This window comes from Peromyscus eremicus, chromosome 7 (genome assembly GCF_949786415.1).
Source record: "Peromyscus eremicus chromosome 7, PerEre_H2_v1, whole genome shotgun sequence".
Lineage (NCBI taxonomy): Eukaryota > Metazoa > Chordata > Mammalia > Rodentia > Cricetidae > Peromyscus > Peromyscus eremicus.
In genome coordinates this window covers 105101082-105124477 of record NC_081422.1, presented here as the reverse complement: position 1 = coordinate 105124477, position 23396 = coordinate 105101082, and the positions used below count along the sequence as shown (strand labels likewise).

At 44.0% G+C, this 23396-nt stretch overlaps 1 protein-coding gene across 1 annotated transcript in view; it reads right to left on the bottom strand.

Moving 5' to 3' along the window:
- The window catches only part of Trank1 (tetratricopeptide repeat and ankyrin repeat containing 1), a 58660-nt gene that overhangs the window by 11152 nt on the left and 24112 nt on the right, over window positions 1-23396 (bottom strand). Inside the window, exons 9-16 of the mRNA XM_059269097.1 lie at window positions 22201-22455; window positions 20535-20711; window positions 17067-19943; window positions 13118-13317; window positions 12691-12828; window positions 8357-8500; window positions 6964-7120; window positions 3083-3171 (exon numbers count right to left, since the gene is read on the bottom strand). Of these exons, the coding sequence (XP_059125080.1) occupies window positions 3083-3171; window positions 6964-7120; window positions 8357-8500; window positions 12691-12828; window positions 13118-13317; window positions 17067-19943; window positions 20535-20711; window positions 22201-22455 (4037 nt within the window). The remainder of the gene's footprint in view (window positions 1-3082; window positions 3172-6963; window positions 7121-8356; window positions 8501-12690; window positions 12829-13117; window positions 13318-17066; window positions 19944-20534; window positions 20712-22200; window positions 22456-23396) is intronic.

Genomic DNA, 23396 nt, shown 5'->3' with positions numbered 1-23396 from the left:
GCTAACACAACCCAACGGTTTCATTAGGAAATAGCCAGTAGCCATGAAAAAAAGGTGACTACAACATATATATCTATAGGCCACCACAACACCAACTTTGTTTAATCTTCCAACAGCCACGTGCAGAAGGCATACGCCTCCTCACTGTATATAGTAGCAACCTTAGTCAGAGCCATCGAGCAATGAGCCCAAAGTCACCCAGCAGCTTTTCTGGGCTTTGACATAGTTACTAACTATAGTGGCAGCCTGTGTGCTGGTGGGCACCAGTGTAGACGTGGTGGAGTAGAAATGCAATAGAGATGGCATCAGAGCACGCCCAGATCCTTGGAGCATGCAGATCTGTGTGAACAAACCTCTGACTATGAGGTGTGCAAAGGAGTGTCAAAGGGTCTCCAAGCATAACCCAAATCCTGGCCAGTAGAAAGCTGCTCTTCTGAAACAGGAGGTCTTGCATTGTCTCACAGTACGAGCTACAGAAGCAGTAGGCTCGCGCTGCACCGGCATTAGCTCTCAATGTTGGTATAGGAGGCACTGAGTGGTGCTTTTTGGTGAATCAGACACAACAACCTCTCCCACTCATGCTCTTTGCTCCCATCATCCCAGCCCCATGGGCCTGGAACCAGTGCCACCCTCCTTCCCAGGTGGGGCCTTTGCATGCATTGTTCTAGCTGAAATGCTCCCCCTTCCTTTCTCTGCCTAGTCCATTTCATTTAGTCTACAAATCTCAGCTCAAGACCCCCTTTCTCAAAGAAGGCTTCCCTGACCAGGACAGGTGGCTCTGGGGACAGCTGGCTCTCATCTGTGACACCTGCAACCACTGAACTGTGCCCTTGTCTATGTACCACTGTTGCTCACCATCGTATTTTTAGGATCTAAATATAATGTCTGGCCCATAGTTCAACAAGTATTTGTTGGATGAATGATCTTGCATGGTTGTTCTGACACATTCATTGACATGCAGCCAAAAACTCAATAAGCCACCTGAGTCCTGAAGTCCTTTAGCGGGGGTCAAAATAAAGTCAGGCGAGGAGAAGGCTTTTTATAACATTCTCATCTGTGCCGGCTCCCCTAAAAAAATTTTAGATTCAAACATTCAAAAGGTATTTTTAAAGGGATAAATAATTGGAAACCCATGGACAACACATATGGGCAACATCAATGATGTTCTGAAAGGAATGAAGGGTAAGACTTCATATTATAACTCTCTGGTCTCGTGCCCACACCTGCTGCTGCCCATCCTGCCTTGCCATTCCCTCCCTGCTTCCTCCCTCCACCCTGCCAAAAAATATTTTGGTTTTACAACAAAAGCCAAATGTTCAGTGCTTCTTACCAATTATAACAAGGATCAATAATGAATAAAAGTTTGGAGCTCTATCACTTTCTACAGCTAAAAAGTACATATTTTGAAAATGACTTTCCATACATACCAGATCTATAATAGCATGTTTTTTTCTTCACCTCATCGCTAGAGATCAGAAGGGGCCACAGCCCTCATACCTCTGACCTCTGCCACACTCCTTTGAATGCACCTTTGCTGATTCTACCCCAGCATTCATGAGTCTGTCTGTCTCCCTGTCCTTTAATGTGGGCTGGGACTTATCCAGCCAAGAGAATTCAGCAGAAGTGCTATAGAGTTAATTCTGAGACCAGGCCTCCAGGACTGACATATTTCTTTGAACCCTGGCATCATGTGTGCTAGCCCAAAGTGATCTGCTAGAGGATCAGAGACAAGTTTTCCAAGAATCCTAGTGACCCCACACCCACTCCCCATTACCAGAGCCAGTAACCAGCCAATCACCAGAAACAGAACACCACAACTGAATGGCAGCTAAGTGTCAACACGATTCCCCTAGGTGAGTGCAGAAGCTATTTAGCTATTTAACTGCTGGCCCACAGAACTGGGAGCAGCACAAATGACTTGTGATAAGTTACTAAGTTTGGGCAGGAGTATTTGTTATGCAGCAACAGGTGGCTGAGAAACCCAGATAGGAGTTCTTTTCTGTACTTGTAAACTACTTCCCCTGCCACAGCAAACATAACTCTTCTAGGAATTGAGGCTAAGGAAACTTGAAGAGCTCTGTCTCTTGTCTACACCTCATGGCAGCTTTAATCAGTTCTGACCTGCAGCTCTGGGGTCTTCACCGCTGCCTAATTTCTTCACTCAGGCCTAGCTCTACAGACTCCAATAAGAAGGGTTGCTAGAGGAACACACTGAGCCCCACAGTCTATTTAGACATGGAAGGGAAACTGCAGGCATCTTTCTGGGACACTTGAGAAGCTGGACCCCATGCATGTGGTACAGGAGGAAAGAATGCCATCTGCCAAACCCAGAGCAGCTGCTTTCAGCTGGAGTCATGGGTACCCGGTCACCCAGGTGCCCAGGCAGTCAGCTCCAGGAAGTGTGAGTTTCCTGAGCTCAGCCTGCAGTAGTAGATACTGTTGCTACCCACAGCATTCTCCTTCCTTTCTTGCCAGATCAAAAAAATCTAGTCTACCTACAGGGCTGAAGCTGTCAGGCAGGACTATACTCCCAGATGACTTTGCAGAGAAGAGGTGCATATGACCTAGTACTGACCAGGAGAAGTATGGGGAAGTCCACCAGGGACTTTGGATCTAAAGGGAGATCCTAAAGAAGCAAGTGTCTGCCCTCCTTCCTGCGTGGGATGCTGCTGAGTGGGGTGCCCAGGGCTGCTGAAGCAGCCATTGTGCAGCTACAGAGGAGAACATCTCTAACAAGCTGCAGCTGACAAAGAGAAGAGATAAAAAGTTTTGTTGAGCTGCAAAAATCAATCATGAAAATAAATAGGAGAGTTCCTTGACAGGGGACAGGCCATGACACTCTATCTGCCTATCAGTATGTGCTGGCACTTTGCTGAAATGAAGGACTGCCATGTCTGCACTGACTGGGAGGGAACCAGGCAGAGAGCTCTACTGTCAGGATAAACTCAGAAGTGGCACAATCACTGCCATCCTCACTATGTCCTAGTCACCAGTGTGACAGTGGGAAACCTTCCCATGAGATCTGCCAAAGCCAGCAGTCACAGGCATCCCTCACCCTTGGCTTCTGGCCCCAGCTCCTTACCTTCCAGCACTGGTGCTTGGCATAATAGTCTCCTTGTGTGATCCACTCACCAGGAGTCGAGGTCTTAACAAACATGCTATCGTCAAAGTCTAAAATGAAAGTGGAAAGTCAGTTTGTTTCTCTAAGCCATAACCATCAACTTATATCTGTTTGGGGCCTAAACTATGCCCCCCCCCAATTCATTTGTTGAATTCTTAATCTCTACTACTTCAAAATAGGGCTTTATTTGTAGACAAGAGCTATACAATGAAGTTTTTAGGGTGGGCCTTAATCCAGTCTCACGATGTCCTTGTAAGAGATCAGGATACATACACCACACACACACGCCACAGTTGCACCACATAAAGGAAAGACCATGTGAGGACACAGTGAAGGTGTTCTTCATCTGGAAGCCCAAGAGAGGCCTCAGAAGAAACTAACCCAGCTTACTCCTTGATCTTGGACTTCTAGCTACTAGAAATGGGAGAAAATCACTTTTGTTGCTGTATTGCAGGCAAATGCACTGTGTTGACCTTCTAGACTTCATCAAGATGTATTTTAGCACCAAGACAGGTTGGTGTAGGTTTCAGAAGGAGGAGGTGGAAGTGAGAAACAGACATAATTTGCTTTTTAAATTCTGGTCTACTTTCCTTGTCTGTAGCTGTGAACTAGAAGACACATAGCAATCATTAATTCCTCATTGGAAATAAAAAGCCAACTAGTTCTTAGCAAGCTCCCAGAATTCAACAAGGAACAAGGTAACAGGAGTTTACAAAATACATGCTATTCAGCTTCTGATGGAGTTGCATCTCAATAAACCCCACAGTAAACTGGAAATATCGTAATTCAAAAGAGCTTCAAAAACAACTAACCTACCAGACATCATGGCTTAACAATCCAGCACGCTGTGGTTGCTAACTGTACCCACTTATTACCAGCTGAGGAAAAGGTGAAAATTCAAAATATGGTTTCTACTGAAGTGTATCAATTCTATAGCATTGTGAAATTGAAAAATTCTAAGCTAAACAAAACCCATTTTTTGTGCTTCCAACTGCAGACGTTGTCACAGCAGACAATCGAATACACTGCTGTTGGTGGGCACACACTACTGTAACCATCTACAGTCTGCCCTTTCTGTTCCACACCAGGCTCCCTGTAACTATACCAATCCTCCCACCCATGGCCCTCAGCATGTCACCAGCAACAAGCAGCAATGCACAGCTCATGAAGGACCAGAGATACAGTGAACACCAAGACAATGTCAGCAAGCCAGATCAAAGCTCAAGGGACCAGAGATGCCTAGACTAATGAGTAGTGACTAGAGAAGCAAGGCAACCGTGTTCAGAAGGAGCAAAACCCAGACAGAGCTTCACAGCCTGCTCCTTCCCTGCTTTCCTTCCAGAGTCTTCTGAAGCACAGTGCAGCAATGACTGCAGCCTCGAGTGTGAACTCCATGTTCCAGGTGGGAGTATATTCCCACAGCCAAACCCCATCCTACAGGTGAGCGTGCTAAAGCAGCCCAAAGTGTATATCACCACACTCACCTCACATTCCCTGGACTGGAGAGACAGACGGTCTAGGAGAGTTTCCTGTGTTCAACTACAGCTTGTGGTTAAGCCTGCCCTTGCTCTTGTGCTCCTACTGCTACCATGATACAGAAGGAACTGTCATTCTTGAACATTTTAACTTTGCAAGTAAAAACTACTCATCTTAATCATCTCTTCCAGTGGGTATTAAAGCATATTTGGTGATTAAAAGGAGTATGAGTGAGCAGGGCAGTAGTGACACCCGCCTTTAACCCCAGCACTCAGGTGGCAGAGGCAGGCAGATCTCTGAGTTCAAGGCCAGCCTGGTCTCATTCCAAGACATCCAGGGCTACACAGAGAAACCCTGTCTTGAAAAACCAAAACAGAAAAAAAAAAAAAAGATAAATTGAAAATTATATACTAGGCCAACCCACTCCTTTTCTTTTTAGTGAGGAGGGAAAAGGGTCCATGAAGAGGAAGTTGGGCCTAAACAAGGTCATGTGACTACTCAGATGGCAAGGTCCTTGAAAACATGAATTTTTAATTTTAAGCCTTCAACTTTTTTCACATAGCACAACAGTTGGACCCTAGGAAAAGAACATTGGATCCTGGTCCCCATTTGAGCTATGAGCAATAAACCAGAAATAGCCAGGCAAGCAGCAAGCCTCTCTACAGTAGGTAAGGTCTGATAAGTACATAACCCTTTGAGAAATTAATCATAGTCTAGAGGAACCAACTCATGGACTAGTTCTCAAGAAAAAAGGCAGTTTTCTTCTCCATAGAGGGAAGGTTGTTCTTCTTCATGGTTCTCTTACTCAGAGAACTTCATTTTTTAATTAGCTAATCTTTGTAAATTACAATAATAATAATATATGATCATTTTTAAATCCTTCTAATACTGCAGAGTATCTAAAGGAGAAGGAATGATGTCCACATCTACTCAACAAACACATATCCACAAGGCCTATACAAAGGGAAGCATTGTAACATCTGCTTCAGAAGTAGCAGCTGTGCAAATGTGTATTTATGCATTTTCTTTATCCAGACCCACTCACCATGGGGCCTTTTGTTACTCATAACCAGGAGTTGTTGAATAGATACAAACAATGACTCCCTTGCCATCTGAATTCTTGGTCCTTGTGCTGTGACATTCAGAAGCCAGAGAGTCAGACAGTTCAATTAATCTCACTGTGATGGTTTGAATGAGAATGACCCCTATTGGCACATATGTTTAAATGCTTGATCCCCAGTTAGTGGAACTGTTTGGGAAGGATTGGGAGGTGTGGCCTTGTTGGAAGAGGTATGGGGATGGGCCTTGAAGTTTTCAAAAGCCCATGCCAGGCCCAGTGTCTCTCTCTGCCTGCTGCCTGCTACTTATAGATCAGGATGTAAAGCTCTCAGCTACTATTCCACACCATGCCTGTCTTCTTCCTACCATAATGATCACCAACTACTCCTCTAAAACTGTAAGCAAGCCCCTAATTCAATGCTTTCTAAGAGTTCCCTTGGTCATAGCATCTCTCTTCATAGCAATAGAACAGTAACAAGACACTCAATAACCTAATCCTTAATGTACCAGTGTGCAAAATGAGTTTGGTTTGACAGTTATAGGCACACAAACAGATTTCATATGCATATTTATATACATATGTACATGCAAATGTTCTATTCTGCTATATGCTAATGTACATACAGTTTTTATATTTGTATTAATATAAGTTCTTTAAAATTGGATCATTCTATACTGTTTGTAGTTTGCTTGTTTTTATGTATCACATCTTGAACATCTCTCCATATCAATAAGTAGAAATCCATCTTAGTCTTTTTAATAATTGTATGATATTTTAGCCTTTTCCATGCTGGATACTTGGACTACTTTCATTTTCTTATTATTACAAATAGGGCTATGTGATCTTCATTTTGATAGGCAATTTCAATCAAGCTGCCCACAAGCTTATAGTAACTTGTATTATAACACTGTGACCTAGTTTCTGCAGCTCTTATCCAAAACACTCACTTTTAAAGGACAAATAACAGAACTTCCCTAAAGTAGCAAAGCGTCCCCAAATATGCAACAGACACTTTTTCCCAGACACTTTAACATAAAAAAGTTAAAATGCTTTTTCTGAGAAAATCATGGAGAAGGTGCTATTAACCAAAACAGAACTCTACACCCCAGACCAGAAGCATAGATCAGTGGTAGAGCATTCAGCCTCACATGCATAAGGGCCTGGGTTTAATCTTCAGCACTATAAAACACAAAACAAAAAAAACTGCCCTTTCTACATGACAATTAGAACAGTAGAGAGACACATCTCTCCTCCGACAGCAAGAATATTTTTATGAGATCTTACCTATATTTTAATGAGATCTTACCTTTATTTTCATCTGTCTTTACAACTTGGACAAAATCTCTCCTAATGAAATATTTGAAAGCAGGAGCCCGTTTCTCTAGGTTTTCATCAAAGATCCAAAGGTTGACCCGAGCCCGTGTGATGGCAGTGTACAGCTGTTTCAGCTCTCCATTGAGAAGCTAACAATAAGATTTAGGACACAGATGATGAGTCTTGTGTCCAAGTGACAATGTGAATATGGTTTAAGGAGCTTACTCTGATCTTAGAAAAATATAAAAAACTATGCCAATTTTTAATTTAATTTTATTTATTATTTGTATGTATAGGATATGGGCATTGTGAGCACATGTGTACAAGTCACAAGACAACTTTGTGGAGTAAGTTCTCTCCTTCTCCTTATATGTAGGTTCTAGGAATTGAACTCAGATAGTCAGGTTTGCCTGGCAAGCATTTTGCCCACTGAGCCATCTCATTGGCCCACAAAAAAAAGAAAAAGAAAAGTTTTAGAGACTACAAAGTTTGTTCTGTAGTTAACATCACTAGCTGCTCTTGCAGAGAACTGAATTCCATTCCCTGTCATGTAAGTTCCCAGCCGGTAACTCATGGATGACAGTAACTCCAGCTTCAGTGAATCCAACATCCTCTACCAGCTTCCCCAGGAACCCAAACACACATACATAAGTAATAAAAATAAACCTTTTATAAAAATTAAGTTTTAAAGAGTTATTACAAACCTTTGAGAAGGATACCAGGACCTCACAAATGCTGTGACTTGCTTTTTCTTTAAGTTGTTTGTTTGTGTGTGTGTGTGTGTGTGTGTGTGTGTGTGTGTATGTGTGTGTGTGCATGCGCATACGTGTGTATGTGTGTGTGTGTGTGTGACTTGCTTTTTAAAATTAAGACAGTCATGCCTTGTATGGCAACTATCATTGTTACTTAACTACTTCAGACACATTCTGTGATTTTATCAACTTTTCTGAATAAAGTTTAGTTCTGGAGGAGATGGAAGGCCCTTCCACCTCCATCAGGTCCAGTGATCTGTAGAGAGGGAGGGGGCAGACAAGACCACCTTTCCTTCCCCACCCTACTGTCAATGAGAGGGAGGGGGCAGACAAGACCGCCTTTCCTTCCCCACCCCACTGTCAATGAGAGGGAGGGGGCAGACAAGACCGCCTTTCCTTCCCCACCCCACTGTCAATGAGAGGGAGGGGGCAGACAAGACTGCCTTTCTTTCCCCACCCCACTGTCAATGAGAGGGAGGGGGCAGACAAGACCGCCTTTCCTTCCCCATCCCACTGTCAATGTAATAGAAGGATAGTCAGGTGCAAGGCTCCATTTTTCAGCTCATCTTCTCTCCAAGTCTTATTTGCAGGTTCCATATTAAATCAGTGTGTGGATAAATTGCAGATATTCACCTTGTACATTTCTGGGTTCACCATAAGGGACCGAGCCTGAGAGGAGCTTGATTTTTCCAGGGGAACTTCAACCAACGGCCAGTTTTCTTCTCTGGAGTCAGATGATGGTATGAATGAGGAAATGATCTTCCATTCCTTGTAAGCCTGAACAACAACAACAAGTTGAAGAACAACAGCATTTGCTTATGAAGTGCCTCCCAAGCTTCTTAGAAAACTGAGCCCCAACCACAGGTGTGGAGCCTTCAACACAAGCCGTATGGGGATACATCCCATGGCCTCAGAATAGATGGGAGGAACTGAGGCTGCACAGGCAGGAGTCAGAGAAGCCACTATGAAGCCAGACAGAGGAACCCTCCATGGGCAAGAATGCTAAGGGCCCAGGGTATTACAGTAATTCAAAGAATGTCAGCAAGTAGTAAGGACAGAGGGAGCCTTACTCCTTCTCACAGTGTGGTTAAGAAATACCGCATAGGGACAACATTTAGACACAGGTGGCAGAATTATCTAAATTAATCAACCAATGAATGGAGAAAAAGCAGATGCTGCATGTGACATGACATAAGATAGACAAGGCATATTAATAACTAATTTTTCCACTTACTATCTGACCTCCGACACAATGTTCTTAAAATAGTGGATAACAGAACAACTCAATTTGTTGGTAAAGAAAAGGAGATAATGTTGAGGGCATAGTACTTGCTTTTAATTCATTCTTTCTTTTACCCAAACCCCCAAAGCTAAGGTGGTTATATGACTAGGGGATGGTAAGTTTTCCTCTAAAGAAGTGGTTCTCAACCTGTAGGTTGTGAAACCCTTGGAGGGTCAAATGACCTTTTCACAGGGGTTGCCTAAGACCATCTAAAAACAGATATTTACATTATGATTCATAACAGTAGCAAAATTACAGTTATGAAATAATGAAATTTTATGGTTGGGGGTCAGCACAACACGAGGAACTGTATTAAAGGGTCACAGCACTAGGAAGGTTGAGAACCACTGCAAAGGGCCATACTTGCATGTTACATGGTCTTTCATTGGTCATCCTGCCACAGTGCTTAAGTAACCACAGACAACATGTGAATGAATGGACATGCTGTATTCCAATAAAGATATTGGTCAATGCTAAACTGAGTTTCACATAATTTCCATGTGCCATGAGATATTATTCTTTGAGTTTTTTCTAACCATTGAAAACCAAAAAATCCATTTTTAATATGAAGATATGAGAAATAGCCAGTAGACTGGAATTGGTCAGCAGGCTTCAGAATTGGTTTCTGACCCCAGCAAGGCTGAATTGCCCAGTACATGTGGTACTTAAAATGCAAAATTCCAAGGAATCTCAAATTCCACAATTCTCTGTGTCCTCTAAATGCAGCCACTTTATTCTCCCAGCCTTTCATTTTTGTAAAGCGGTGCCAACTGGACACCTTTGTGATGCTCAAGGATGCCCAAAGCACGGAGTGGATAGAGCTGATAGATGCTTGCTTTAGGTTATTCTGTTTAACTACATGATTAAACTAAGTTAAATGCCTGAAACACTGTCTACTAAACAGGGCTGGTTGTTTTACTATTAAAATCAATTATGGGATTCATTTCTATACTTCAAAAAATGAAGTCAACCATAGGTGAAGTCATTTGAATAGCTGAAAGGTTTAGAAAAACTCTTTAGGACATACTCATGACATCCTCTTTGCAAAGCTACTTAGCAAGCAGAGTCAAGGAAAGCAGGTAAAAATGCTGGCATTCAAGAGGACCCTCCTAGCAGGCAAAGAGGCAAAATGACTGCCAAAGGGGCCAGGGAAGCGCCATATATGTTCAACTGCTGGGAGAGAAGCAAACCTGCTCAGATGGTTTGTGGCTACCTATTTTAGGAAGCAAACCTTTTTTATTTTCAAGATGGAGATGTGTGTTCATAGCAGAGATACCAGGCCTGCAGCACTTGGGGCAATGAAAAGAACTGCTTCTTCCAAGGAAAAGGCCTGGATTCCACTAGCAAGTCTCTCACAAAATTCGTGGCTCAAGGTCCCCCCATCCCTCTCACATATGAGTGTGAAAGAAAGAATGCCCTCAAAAATAGTGTAAATAGCAATCACCCTTCTAAATTCCCAAGGAGGACAGGGTAGGGCTGTCTGAGAGAGTAACTTCTCCCCTAAGGTGAGGGTCTGGCACGACCACCCCTTGTTGCCTTCCCACTCCGAAGATAACCTGGGATTGTGTGGTTGATCAGCAAAATCAGTCTACAGAGAAGAACTACAGACAGTGTCCACCCATGTCCATGCACATCCAGGCCCAAACCCCCACCCAGGCCCAAACGCCAGATGTTCCAAAGCAATGCCTGCCTGGGATACTAAGAGGGACAAAGACAGACGATCTCCACTGTCCCCCATGTCAAACATTGATCACTGTTCAGCAACCTTCATCCAGCCACCTCGAAAGAAACCTGAATTTCAGACCATGGGCGGGGGGGGAGGTTTGATCTGCCTTCCCTCGCCTCTTTTTTTTTTTTTTTTTAATGCATTTCCTCTCCCTGTAGCATTTTTCTGGTCTAGAGATTGTAAAGGATAAATTGGGGGCATACTTTGCACCAGGGAATGCACAATTGCATTATACCAGGAAGCACTGTATCAAAATCTCACTAGAGGTCTCATTATGTACACAGAATAAAGCAAATTCTACCAAAAGATTCAGTTTAGGTGTTTGTTGCTTTTGTAGTTCTGAATTTCACAGAATTCTCAGTTGGCAGCAGGAGGACAGAGAGAAGCCTGTGCCATTCCCAAGAGCAGGTGAAAAGAGTAACTTTTTTTGTAAAGCAAAGCTCCCCCACATAGATCCTTAAATCTTTGACCTTTGACTTTATCACTGGCATGTGCATACAAATGGCACTTAATAAAGGACAGGAATAACAAATTCTTACCCCTTTCTCTTTCAGGAGAGCCTCAGTCCAACCATGACCAGTGGATGTGTTATTAGGAAAAAAAAGTTAGACCTCAGAGATGAACAATGGTAGCAGGGTTAATGAGCATGCATCTGCTTTTCTTAACAAGCCTCCCAGGAAGGGGTGGACATAAGAAATGGCATGATAGAGCTATTCATTGTGGAAGGTTCTAGAAGCCAATTCACATGTGAAAAGGAAGGGAGGACAAACAAAAAGTATTTGGAGCTCAAAGCATTTGGGTTTTCTTCAGATTCTGCTATGAATATTATAACTTTGGACAACTTACTTAACCCAATAACCTTTGGCTTTACCTACCGAACAAAGGTCATAGAAATACTTAGGACCTCAGAGCATTGGCGGGATGAGACACTGCATTCAAAAAGGTCTTTATAAACTGTGAAGCACCTGTTGCAGTACCAGACATAAATATTGTTAAATCAAATATGACATTTAAGAATGACCAAAAAAATTTAAGGAAAGATTCTATTTCAAGGGTCAGATCAGAAATAGATTTTAAGGAATCACAGCTAAAGGTGCTCTGATTTAGGTGTAAAATAACCTCTCCAAGTATGTAACAGAAAGTCTGCAACAGGGACCAGAACACAGCCAGCTATAGCACAAAAAAACCCATAGCAGCCAGCCTGAGTCCACACCAAAAGACAATGTTAGTGAAAGGAAGCCAGTGGCTAGACGCCATAGGCAATGGTCTTGACTTAGTGGTTCTCCAACAGTAATTTGGAGACTTAAAAAACAAAACACAACACATGGCAAGGACCCAGGAACTACATTAAGGCAGTGGCTGACAGAGAAGTCACTGGGGGTCAATCCAGGGACTCTGGCTACTGTGGTCTACATGTGTGAAGCTGTGATAGTGAAGCATGCCAAAGGGAGCTAGAGACAGGGTGGCTGTTTGTGTCACCCACATTACCTGATCCAGCAGACTGGAACCAAGCCTCACTGTCTTCCTGGAGTTGTTTTTCTATCAGCTGCTTTTGCCCAGTTCTGTCCTCATAGAGTGGACATCCCTAACCTTGCCTTCATGTATGGCTCTCCTTAGAACTTGCTCCAACTTAGGCATGCATCCCTGGGAGCCAATGATAACAGCAGCTAAAGAAAACTGGCCCCTGAGTTCTGGCCATTCAGAAGACACAAATACAAGAGAGCCAGGGATGTGTAGAGGAAAAAGTAGCCCATGACACACTGTGGAACAGCCCACAGCTGTTCTCCACCCCCTCATTAACTCACAAACCCCCACACTAAATACAAGATGCTTTACAACATACACAGGCACCTGTGACAAACTCTCAACCTTTAGCTCCAAACTGTCTTCCGCAGAGCAGAAGTTCCGCTCAGGCACAGACCTGGACTGTGTGGAGAAAATTCCATGTGACATACATACCTCAGAATCAGTAAAAAAGTTGTAAAGGAGGACATCATCAAATTCCAATCCTTTTGCCTCATAAACAGTTAGCACAAGTGCTAACCCCAGCTCTTCTGGAATTTTCTCCTTTGCCGTTTCATTGGCGACAAGAATCACCTAAAGTAAAATAAACCCAAACAATATGAGATTCTATAAGACAAATAAAGGAAAGTGTCATCTGTTTCCCTAGGAAATGAGTAATGGTTTTAGAGAGAAATGGCCAGGGTGGACATGGTCAGCAAGGACTGGAAAGATAGTCCCAGTCAATGGCCTTTCTCAAGCATTCACCCATCCTGGATCAAGAGCTACTGGATTCTTGTGCAATAATTCAGCTTCTGTTTCTTCTTCTTCATGACTGAAACTTCAAACTGACTTATTTCAGAACATACAACCCCAACAAGCTTACCTGGTGGGCACCAAATTCAATGGGCTGGGTTTTTCTTTTGTTCCCTCGCAGCAAAATTGCCAAGTCGCTTACACTGCAAGAGTCCAAGAGAGTTGGTTTGGGACCATCAAAAAGTCCAGAATCTCTTGGAAGGCGATCAAAGGATTCTGGGAAGTAGAACTGAAGTAAGTCCACCACTCCAGATGCAAGATTGAGGATTCCTAGGATGAAGGAGAAAGCATCTGTCAGACACTACACAGCATGGCTGAGTTTTTTTGGTTATTTGTTTGATTTTCCTTTTCACATATGAGGCAGTATACATCACTGAGCCAGGCAGAATACTTCGTTCCAAGCTTATATTTAGTTCCCACTTGGGTAACAATGTGGTCCCAGCCCATCTCACTCTGGGTGTAGTGGATGAAGGCAGAAATGTGCTGCTGTACTGAGATCGCCACTTCTGATGACAATTGGAAGATCACTGCCTAAAGAATTCAAGGAAGACAAGTCTCTACAACTACAGATACTGGAATGTCCATATGAATATGGTAAGAATATAGTAAGAAACCAAGAATCCCTGTCTCCTCATTGGTCCCCACAGCACTGAAAGCAATATTATCATGGTAACAGCATCAGTAATTGTTAGCTGAAGACAACCAAAGCCTCTATCATCCTTTTACTGCTGAAACAGTACCGTACAAAGAAAAATTATCAGAGCCAAAGAATATACTTTGCAAAAAGCTTTTTTCCACCAGGTCTCATTTCTTATCTACACTCTGAAGCAATACTGACTAAAGCCTGAGAGACAATAGTCAACCTCATGAAAATCACTCCATGGAATCCTTACAAGAACCCAATGGGGCAGATGAAATGATGGAGATATTACTAATGGATTCTATCACCTTAGAAATAACTGAACTCCTCTAAGTGATGGGATCTTAAGTTAGACTAAATACCTATCTTTCTGGGTCTCTCTAGTTCCCTTAGAAGCCATATGTCATTTGCCTAACACCAGATAGATTTGTACAATGTAATTACATGCAGAACACCATGAAATTCCATGTGTTATCACAACTATTATCAAATAGTAAGAAGAAAATGTATTATTTAATTCTTTAATTATTACAAATTTCCAATATAGAGCAATCATGAACATAATTAGTAACTGCTGTTCCTAAGAAAATCTGTTGCCAACTATGATTCCCTTTCGTTAAGATCTAGCAAGAGCCAAAGATTTGCACTAATGGGGGCCTAAAAAGGGCACAAAAGTACCATGGTGAACAATGGAATTCACTTAAATATCATCCAGGAAACTAGGTAAGTAACTTTTGCTATCACCATATATAAGGAATACAGGCCAATCATAAAAGGAAAATACACACACGCAAGCTATGCTTGGATATAACTTGGGTAAACCTTGAAATATTAAGTAACATAAACCATACAAAATAGACACATACTGTATCCTTCTACTCACATGAGACATCCATAATAGGCAACTCCATAGAAACAAAGATGAGCTGTTGCCAGGGAGTAAAAAGAAGAGAGCAATGAGGGATGGCTGCCTCAATAAGTAAGTTAGAGAAGGATCAAAGGTGACTTCTAACTTCAGCCTTGGGCCTCTATACACACATGCATGTACACCTATCTGCACACCCACACGTGTGTACCAATACACTTATGGACACACACACACACACACACACACACACACACACACACACACACACCATGCAGATACATGAAAAATGCAAAAGGAAAGAAAGTGTTCAAGTGTATATTATTTCCCAATTGGCTTGTTTGAGAGAAAAGCTGTTTTAAGGACTGATAAATTATTAACCAAATATTACTTACTCTAAGCAGGTATTTCTGAGATAGATAAAGTAGACTTGCCTTTTCTTGATGGCACTGGGCAAGTGTTAAGTACTGTTAAAATACGAAGTTCATTATTAGAGTTAATAAGTCCTTTTTGGTTTTGTTGTTGAGACAGGATCTCACTATGTAAACCAGGCTGGCCTTGAACTCAAAGATTTGCCTGCCTCTACCTGCAGAGTCCTGGAATTAAAAGTGTGCACCACCACATTCAGAATTAATAAGTTCTTTAATGTCTTATAAATAAGCAAGGAAGTTGGGAGGTAGGTCACTTTGATGCCCTAATTGACAGCTGTTGGATTCTCCCTTGCTGCCCTGGCCATCTTGAGCAAAAGAACTGTCAGTCAAACAGCCAGTGGACTTACCCCTGTGCCAGCGCCAGCCATTTGGAATTCCATGAATGCCTTGAGAAAACTATGAAATGGTGGCAGCTGACTAACCCAGCTCCTGAAGACACAGCCTCAGTCAGGACTTTTTCAGTTTCTAGGAAACTTTGCTATCACTAGGCTCAATGAACTCTAGATGGCCCTGCAACAATTTCCACCTACACCAGAGGAAGAGTAATTCCCCTAGTGACTTAGCAGAAGGGTAGCTGGGAATGGTATTAAAGAGACAACCACTGTTCACATTCAAGGTGTGCTGTGATTGGTACAAGAACCCCTGCTCTGCTGTATAAGCAGGCCGTTTGGCTAGGTAGCTGAAAGACCTCCTCCTGAGCTGCCTCGCTCCCTCAGTGTCACAATATTAGACACAATACAAGGCTTCTAGAAGTGAATGATCTTTTCTCCTCTACTTTGAGTCCACTGAACTGGTAACATGAAGAAAGAAGCAGTCAGTCAGCTGAGGCAGCAGAGTGTCATGAAGATAGCGGCAGGAGAAAGGCCATGACGGTAGAGGTGGCCGCAGCTGAGCAGTTGACACGCAGCTGGCTGATGAAGAAGCACTGAGTTCAGCAGAGCAGCCAGGACAGGGAGGTGGGATGGAGAAAACAGAACTAAGGAGAAGAGAACTAAGGCTGCAGAAGGAGAAGGTCCATTAAGGAGCCAAAGAGACACTGTAGGCCCAGGTGGCTGGAAGGCTTCCAAATAGCTGGATGGTTTCAGAGACCCCAGGCTTGAGAGTTAAACCACTGGCCACTGTCAAGAGCTGAAGAGTCCTGGTACTTAAACCCACCTGGAAGGTGCAACACCAAATGTAGCCAAGGGTAAAGAAATCCTGATTTTCAGCCTTGTTCCCTGAACAATGCTAACACCCACAAACATGCTAATGTGGAAGCGGGAAAGTGGGCCCTACCACTACTGCTGGACTGCGGAGAGAGGGATAATTGGTCTTCCCTGAGGACAAGTCCCCTACAAACAACACTGAACAGACTGAGTAGGTTTGTGTGTGTGTGTGTGTGTGTGTGTGTGTGTGTAAAACAATAATAATTAAAGAATAGGAAGCCATGAATTTGAGGAGGGAGTAGATGGGAGGCTTTGGGGGGAATATAATGAGGGGTAAAGTGATGTGCCTGTATTTTAATTTTTTTTTTAATTTCAAATAAAAAAAAGAAAAGAAATTCTGACTTCCCAGGCCTACACAAGAGCATTTGTAGAGTTAAAGGTTCTACTCCCTGGTGCCTGCACAACTTCTGTGCCAGTCAACAATGCCACCTGCTGTTGCTCCTGCCTGCCTGCTGTCACTTCCTAGGACTGTAAAATTCCAAGAGATACAAAAGCTGTTAAAGACCAGCATGTGAAGAATTGCTCCTTGTCATCAACAATCTCTACCAGGTTAGAGCAGATGCACCCTGGCCAGACGACTGGTGTCACTACAAAGGAGTGCTAGTTAGCAAAGGTTTCCAGAGCACTTTAAATGTTGCCCTGAAATGTCTGCATCACAAAAACTCCCTGGAATACATGGTCACTTAAGATTCATTTCTATCAAACCCCATTTTCAGTGATCCATTTACAGAGAAGTGGAGGCAAAATTCCTAAGTTCTCTTACTCATGAACATATTTACTAGCAAACTTCGAACCACTAGCTCTCACTTCTGATACAGACACAGCCCAAGGCCAATGCTCCAGGCCCTCCCCAGCAGATGAGCCATGGCCTGAGGTACCTGAGTGAGATCTGTAATTCTGGTACAGCTGGTGAATCCTCTTGGGCTTTCGGACAGCACACTGCTTATCTACCGTGTTTCTGCTGGCATAGTGGAACAGAGAGAGCAGATCACTGAAGCGGAAGGCCACACCCTTCATAATGCTTTGGGCAGTGTCTCCAGTGAGGAACATGGCATTGGGGTCATTGATGCATTTCATCAGCAATGCCAGCTCTGCTTGGGTGAAATCCTGAATCTCATCACCATAGAGCTCGTGGATAGACCAGGGGAGTACCCTGAGCTTTGACAGCCTCCAGGACAGGTTGTATAGGACATCTTCTTCATCAAAATATCCTTTCTGGGACCTGATCTGCTGATACAGGCAGAAGAGGTTGTAGATCTCACTCCTGTCTTCTTTGAAATTGGGGGATCGTTTCCTTCCTAACTTCTTATAGGCTTCCTCAGTCAGTCTCCCATGAGGACAACTAAGAGCCTCAAAAGAGCCCTTCAGAAATGATTTTATTTCTTTCCAAATCAGTGCCGGGTTGTAGGAACTTCTCCCTTTGATCATTTTGGGCCATATCTCATTGGTGAACACCTCAAATGTCACATATACTCGGGGATCACTTTCACCTGCATGTGTTTCTGTAGCTTTCTCCTCCTCACTATAGTTCCCATCAGCCTCAACCTCTTCATCATCCTCTTCCCAGCTGGGGATGCTAAACTCTTCCTGTGTGGACCATCCTACAATGGTTCTTTTTAAGCTTCCATCTTCATTTCTCAGAAAAAATGGTTTGGGCAGAGAAGCATCAAGCAGGAGGAGCAGCTGTTTGGAAGTGACAAACAGCGGGAAGTTCTCGTCCCTCAGGTCCTGGAGTTTGTGGACACTGGGATCCAGGGGTTTGTAGTGACTGGTGGCCTTGGTAGACTTGGTGAGCTCAATGAAATTCCTTTGCACCTCCTGACACAGAACGTGGTTCTTGGTCACAAAGATCTGATGCAGATGTTCCAGCTGGTGTGGGTGTTCTGGCACACACCCTTCTGCTATTTGGCTGTCCCCTGCTGGCTCTACTGTGGCTCCCCCAGCACAGCCTTCACTTTCTTGCTCCTCATCTATATTATCCACTGTCTCCACTTTGATGGAACCCTCCTCTTCCTCCTCATCTTCTTCTTCCCGACCTGAACCTTCTTTTCCAGGCTCTACTTCCAATCTTCTCTTTGGCAAGATCTGTTTGGACAGCAATGGGCTTCCTGCCTGCTCAGCTTTCTCCCAGTAAACGTGGAATTTCTTCCAAAGCCTGTACAAGCAACAGGTTGTTTTCCCAGTGCCACTCCGCCCAATGAGGATGATGGGCTCTAGAGGCCTAGGGTTGAGGTCAATCACAGCGTACTCAAGCTCACCCACTCTGAATGGATACTCCACCGTTGCTGTCATGTCATTGAGGATGTTTAAGGCCATGTTGGTGCTGAAGCTGTGGAACTTCATGATGTTATACTCTGTCTCCACAGCACTGGCTGGGGGAAAGTACTCAGGATCTACCTGCTCTATGCTCTTCTCAGCCTCTGTGTCTTCCACATAGCATCGGGGTATTCTCTTTTGGATTTTCATGTTAGCTGATACCTGCCCTTTGTTGATACCCTTCAGCTTTTTCCGAAGGACACAGGACAAGCCCCGGGTATAAGCACTGCAGATGGCCATGATGGAATCTGACAGCTTGCAGTGATCTAAGACAATGTCCCAGATGCGGATGATCTCTGTATAGACCCGCCCTGATTTTTCCAGAGAGCAGGTGTTCCGATCTGTACCCACAATTTTCTCAGAGTTCTCACTGCACCGAGCAGAGAAGTCAATGGCAAGCTCCCACAACATCCTGGCGCCTTTGTCCAGCTTTGCTTCAAAGAGTTGGATGTTTCCTTTTGAGTGTTTCAGCCTCTTCTGCAAGCCCTGGGTCCATTCACCATTCCCCAACTGCTGGATGGCAAGGATTATTTTCTTCTTTATAACTTTGGTCATAACCTTACTGGATAGCTTCTTTAGCATTTCTGAAGTGCACTCGATCTCCCAGGTCATGTTATCAAAGTCCTGCAGACAGGCCTCAATCTCCTGCATGGTCCAATTTTCCTGATTATCACTGGCCACTCCCAATCTGTTACCTACAGGAACAAGCTGTGAGGCCCCTGGGCCTGCCTGAGCATGCCCATCCCCAGCCTCGGAGACGACAGGGTTGTTTCTACTACAGCCAGGGCTCCCTCCACTCTGGGCTCCCTGGACTTTGTCTTTCTTTCCTTCTGTGCCAGCTGCTACCTTGAAAGAGCCTCTCTGGGGATAGTCCTCTGGTAGAGACATATCCAACTCAACCTGCTGGATCAGAACTGTGATGTCCTGTACAAGGCGGTCTCTCAGGGAACGTGTCCTGATGGCTTCAGGCTCATGCCTGGTTACCTGAACGTCAGGGAGAATCTCTGTGACTCCAGAGGAAAGGGTTTTGTCAGTGGCACCACATGGCAGAGACCTGAAGGAAGTTTGGGACTTGAGCTGAGACATATGGCCAGGGGCAGAAGACCTGGAGAGCCTCCCCAGGTGGGCAGCAGGGTCTTGCCGGTTCTTCCGGCGGCTCTCTGTCACAGCTTTGTTCCAGGCCAAAAGCAGAGCATCGTTTTTCTTAATACGGTGCCTTACGCCTTTGCCCTCTTTGTTCTTCAGGTTGAAATTGATGTCAAACTTCACCAGCAGATCTATCAGCTTCTTTGTGCGCTTCAACATGCCCTTCTGGAAAAGGAGGTGCATCAATGTGTTTCCATTGCTATCTTGAACGTTAGGATTAAGGTAATAAAATTCAGAAGGGTTGGACAAAAATAAGTCCAACAGGTGGCTGAGGAAGTTAAAGCCAATGTCAGCTGAAAGACACAAACAGAATCCTGTGAGTGCAAAGCCATTCTTCTCAGGGGACAGCAGACTGTGGGCATGAAAGCAGTGCCAGTTTGAGGCATCATATAACACTGACCTTCTCAAAAGAGGTAATACTCATTAAATGACCCAATGTTCTCAACCAAGGTAACTTACCCATGGGAAATCTGGCAATGTGGAGGCAGTTTGGTTATCACAATCAGGAAAGTATACTGGCAACCAGTAAGCAGAGGCCATGCATAAGATAGCCCCTGTCAACAAATAACTGCCAGCCCAGCTATCAGTGGTACCTCCTAAAATTACCTGATGATATTACAGCAAGATCCTTTAAGTCAGGATTCTTTAAAAATTATGAAAATATATGGAAAGTATTTGTAAGCTATATACAGCCAACTTTAGAATTTAAGCCCCACTGCCACTATAATCTGATAATTCACCATGATATACAACGATCATTTCTTCAGACCTGGTCAGGAAACAGGCCTTTTTCAGGTGGCTTTTCCCCAGATAAGAGAGCAAAGCATCATTTCTAATATCCAGCTTCTGTCTCCAGAAACAGACTGCTTAAGAAAGAGGCTCACCATTGATGTCCAGGAAGATGTGGAGCGCTGCATGCAAAGGAGTGTCACCTTCCATGAGAGAAACACTACGGGGGTCTGCACCCTTGGTCAAGAGAATAAAAGCCAAGTCGAAGTCCTCATGTCTCAGGCACATGAGGAGTGGCCTGTCCTGACTCTCTTGGAGACCCTCAGGCAGTGCTGGGAGGGGAGGAGAATGAGAGAAAGAGGCAGAAAAGAGAGCATCATGACCCTGGAAGGAGGCAGAACCTGGCTCAATAAGAGGGGGAAGTTGCTGATCTGACTTCCAAGACATTCCCCCACCACACACACCCTTTCTGAGCAGTAAGGCTTCCTGGGCACTCAAGAGAAAACCCTGCTCATTCAAGGGTGCTGTTCTCTGGCCATACCCCTCCCATCTCTCATGTCCCTCCTTTAGTCTTACCACAGTTCCTATCATAGATTGAGGACAAGGCACTGGAACAATAGAAACCTTAATGCTTTCTAACAGCATCTGCTTGATAGTCAGGAGTCAGGACCTGAGTATGCTTCCTAACATTTTGCTTCTCCCCTCCCTGACACGCCTCCACTCCACTCACCACCTCACCTTCTTTTGAGCTCAGTCCACACTCCCTTTGCACTGCAGCCTCCATAACCTCCACCCGGAGGCAGCCCATCCCTGTAAATCTGCAGCCCTGCCGTACTAACACCTGATGCTGGAGAGGCTCTGTGAGTGTTGGCTGAATCAAAGAATAAAACAGGAATTCTGTCACAGCAGTACTTTCTGAGATAGCAGCACACACAAGGAAGAGGCCTGAAGAAATAACTTGTAAACGGCATTCCATCTCCCTGTGAGTGGAGCCAATACCTAGAGGCTCTGTGCTGTGTGCAGCACTGTGAAAGATGAGGATCAATGTGTTACTACTCTTTATGAAGGGTTACAACTCAGAAGGCAAAACCACACAGCCAAGGTACTCTTCAAGAGCCTGCACATACAAGTTCATTTAATGTGCAAAGCAACTCTAAGAAATACAGACTGTTGTTATTCCCATTTTATAAACAGATAAGGGCCTGACAGCCTGCTCAAGGCCACACATCTAGCAGGGCAAGAATAGTGATGTAGGGAATTTGAGGAGGAAGAGGCTGGTATTTCTGAATTATTTTTTTTTAATTAAATCCAATCTAGCACAATGTCCTGCACATTCTAGACACACAGCCAACCACTGTTCTTACTGGAGCATCCAATGTTTCCGCCCATGAACTACTTGTCTGTTTCTCTATAAACAAGCACCATAAAATCCCAGTCTACTGATTAGAAAAGAATGCCACAAGAGTGGACAAAGGGCCACATGATATGCAAGGCAGAAAATGTTTAGCCAAAAGCCAGGTGGAATTGACCACTGTGACTAAGCCAAAGCCAAGGACCCCCCACATACATGGTGCTTCCCACATAAGAGAAAAATAGGAAAGGACTAACAGGCATTCAGAAGAACGAAGCATTCATTCCTCAAGGCCACTCACTTAGGGGTTAAATGTTCTTTAACCCCTCACTGTTTCCAACAAGGAGATACTGGGAGAAGAGGATGCAAATGTGCTCGTTTCTCCACAGGAAGGGACAGATAGGCTATAGTTGAGACGCTGTCCAGACAACTCACAGAGCCTCTGGCCCATTATGCCCAGGCACACTCACCTCCATTGTCAATCAGGCGGCTCAGAAGCTGGGTCTTCCTCTGGTCCCAGGAGCTGAGATGGGGAATGACAGTACAGATGTCCAGGTCTGAGAGGTCACAGTCTTTCATGAGGCAGTTTCTGAGATGTGACTGCCCACTGACTTTGCGGGTGAGCAGCAGAAGTACTTCAGGCCACTTTTGTCTCTCCAGTAAGAATTTGATGAAGGTGTTGGCACAATCTCGGTTAACGTCACAAACCAGGCCAGCAGGAATTTCTTTCAAAAATAAGAATAAACTATATTCCAAAATTGTTCATATGATTTCTCTTCCTCACCCAACTAAAACCCAACATACACACATAATTAAAATGGTTTATAAATCAACTTTTAAGCACTGTGACCAAGATTGAAAATGCCCAGTGGAAAAGATAGAGCCAAGCCCAGAGTCCAGAGTTAAGATGTGTTTGAAGACAGAATGTTTGGTTCGGGGCAAATACTTGAGTTAGGAAAGGTCTGCCTTCACTTTTTCATAACATTGGGAGGATACTCTACTCAGAAATACTGAATTACAGGGAAATATGAAAGAAGAGCTGAAAAATCCAAAAGGTGTTAGAGATGAGCCAGAGGACGTATTAGTCTTTAGTTTCTAACTGTGTCATGGTACATAAGTATTGGGCCCTACAAGGCCCCAGCGTGAGGCCCAGTGTAACTTCCTGAGCCTAGCTCGAGTTTGGCGACCTGTCCTGGGACATGACTTCCGCATACAAGTGACTAGACCTAAAATCGGCCTCTACCTAGTAACTACTGAGATGGCATCATCTCATTGGCCCACTATCCTCACTCAATCTCAGCAGTCACTATGTAAGTTCACTCCTGATACAATAAAGCAAGTTCCTGCTTCGACAAGACTCCTGGCCCAGTGTGTTTCTCTCTGGTGGAATGGGGAGGTCTGAGTCGTTCAGACACTCATCATCCCGCTCAGCCCCAGGGAGAGACCAGCTGGGTGGGTCCTGCCTCCACCCTACCTGTCGGTCAGACCAACACATAAGTATTTCTATCTGATCTCTGATATCTAGAGATAAACCAAGGATATCCCCTTTCATGATGTTGATGAGTCTTAAGATTAGAAAAAAAATTTTAAATAGGTCCCTCAGTAAGGAGACTGCTGAATTTACTGTGTAAATTTACTGTATAGATGGTCCTAGGAAGTTGGTTCA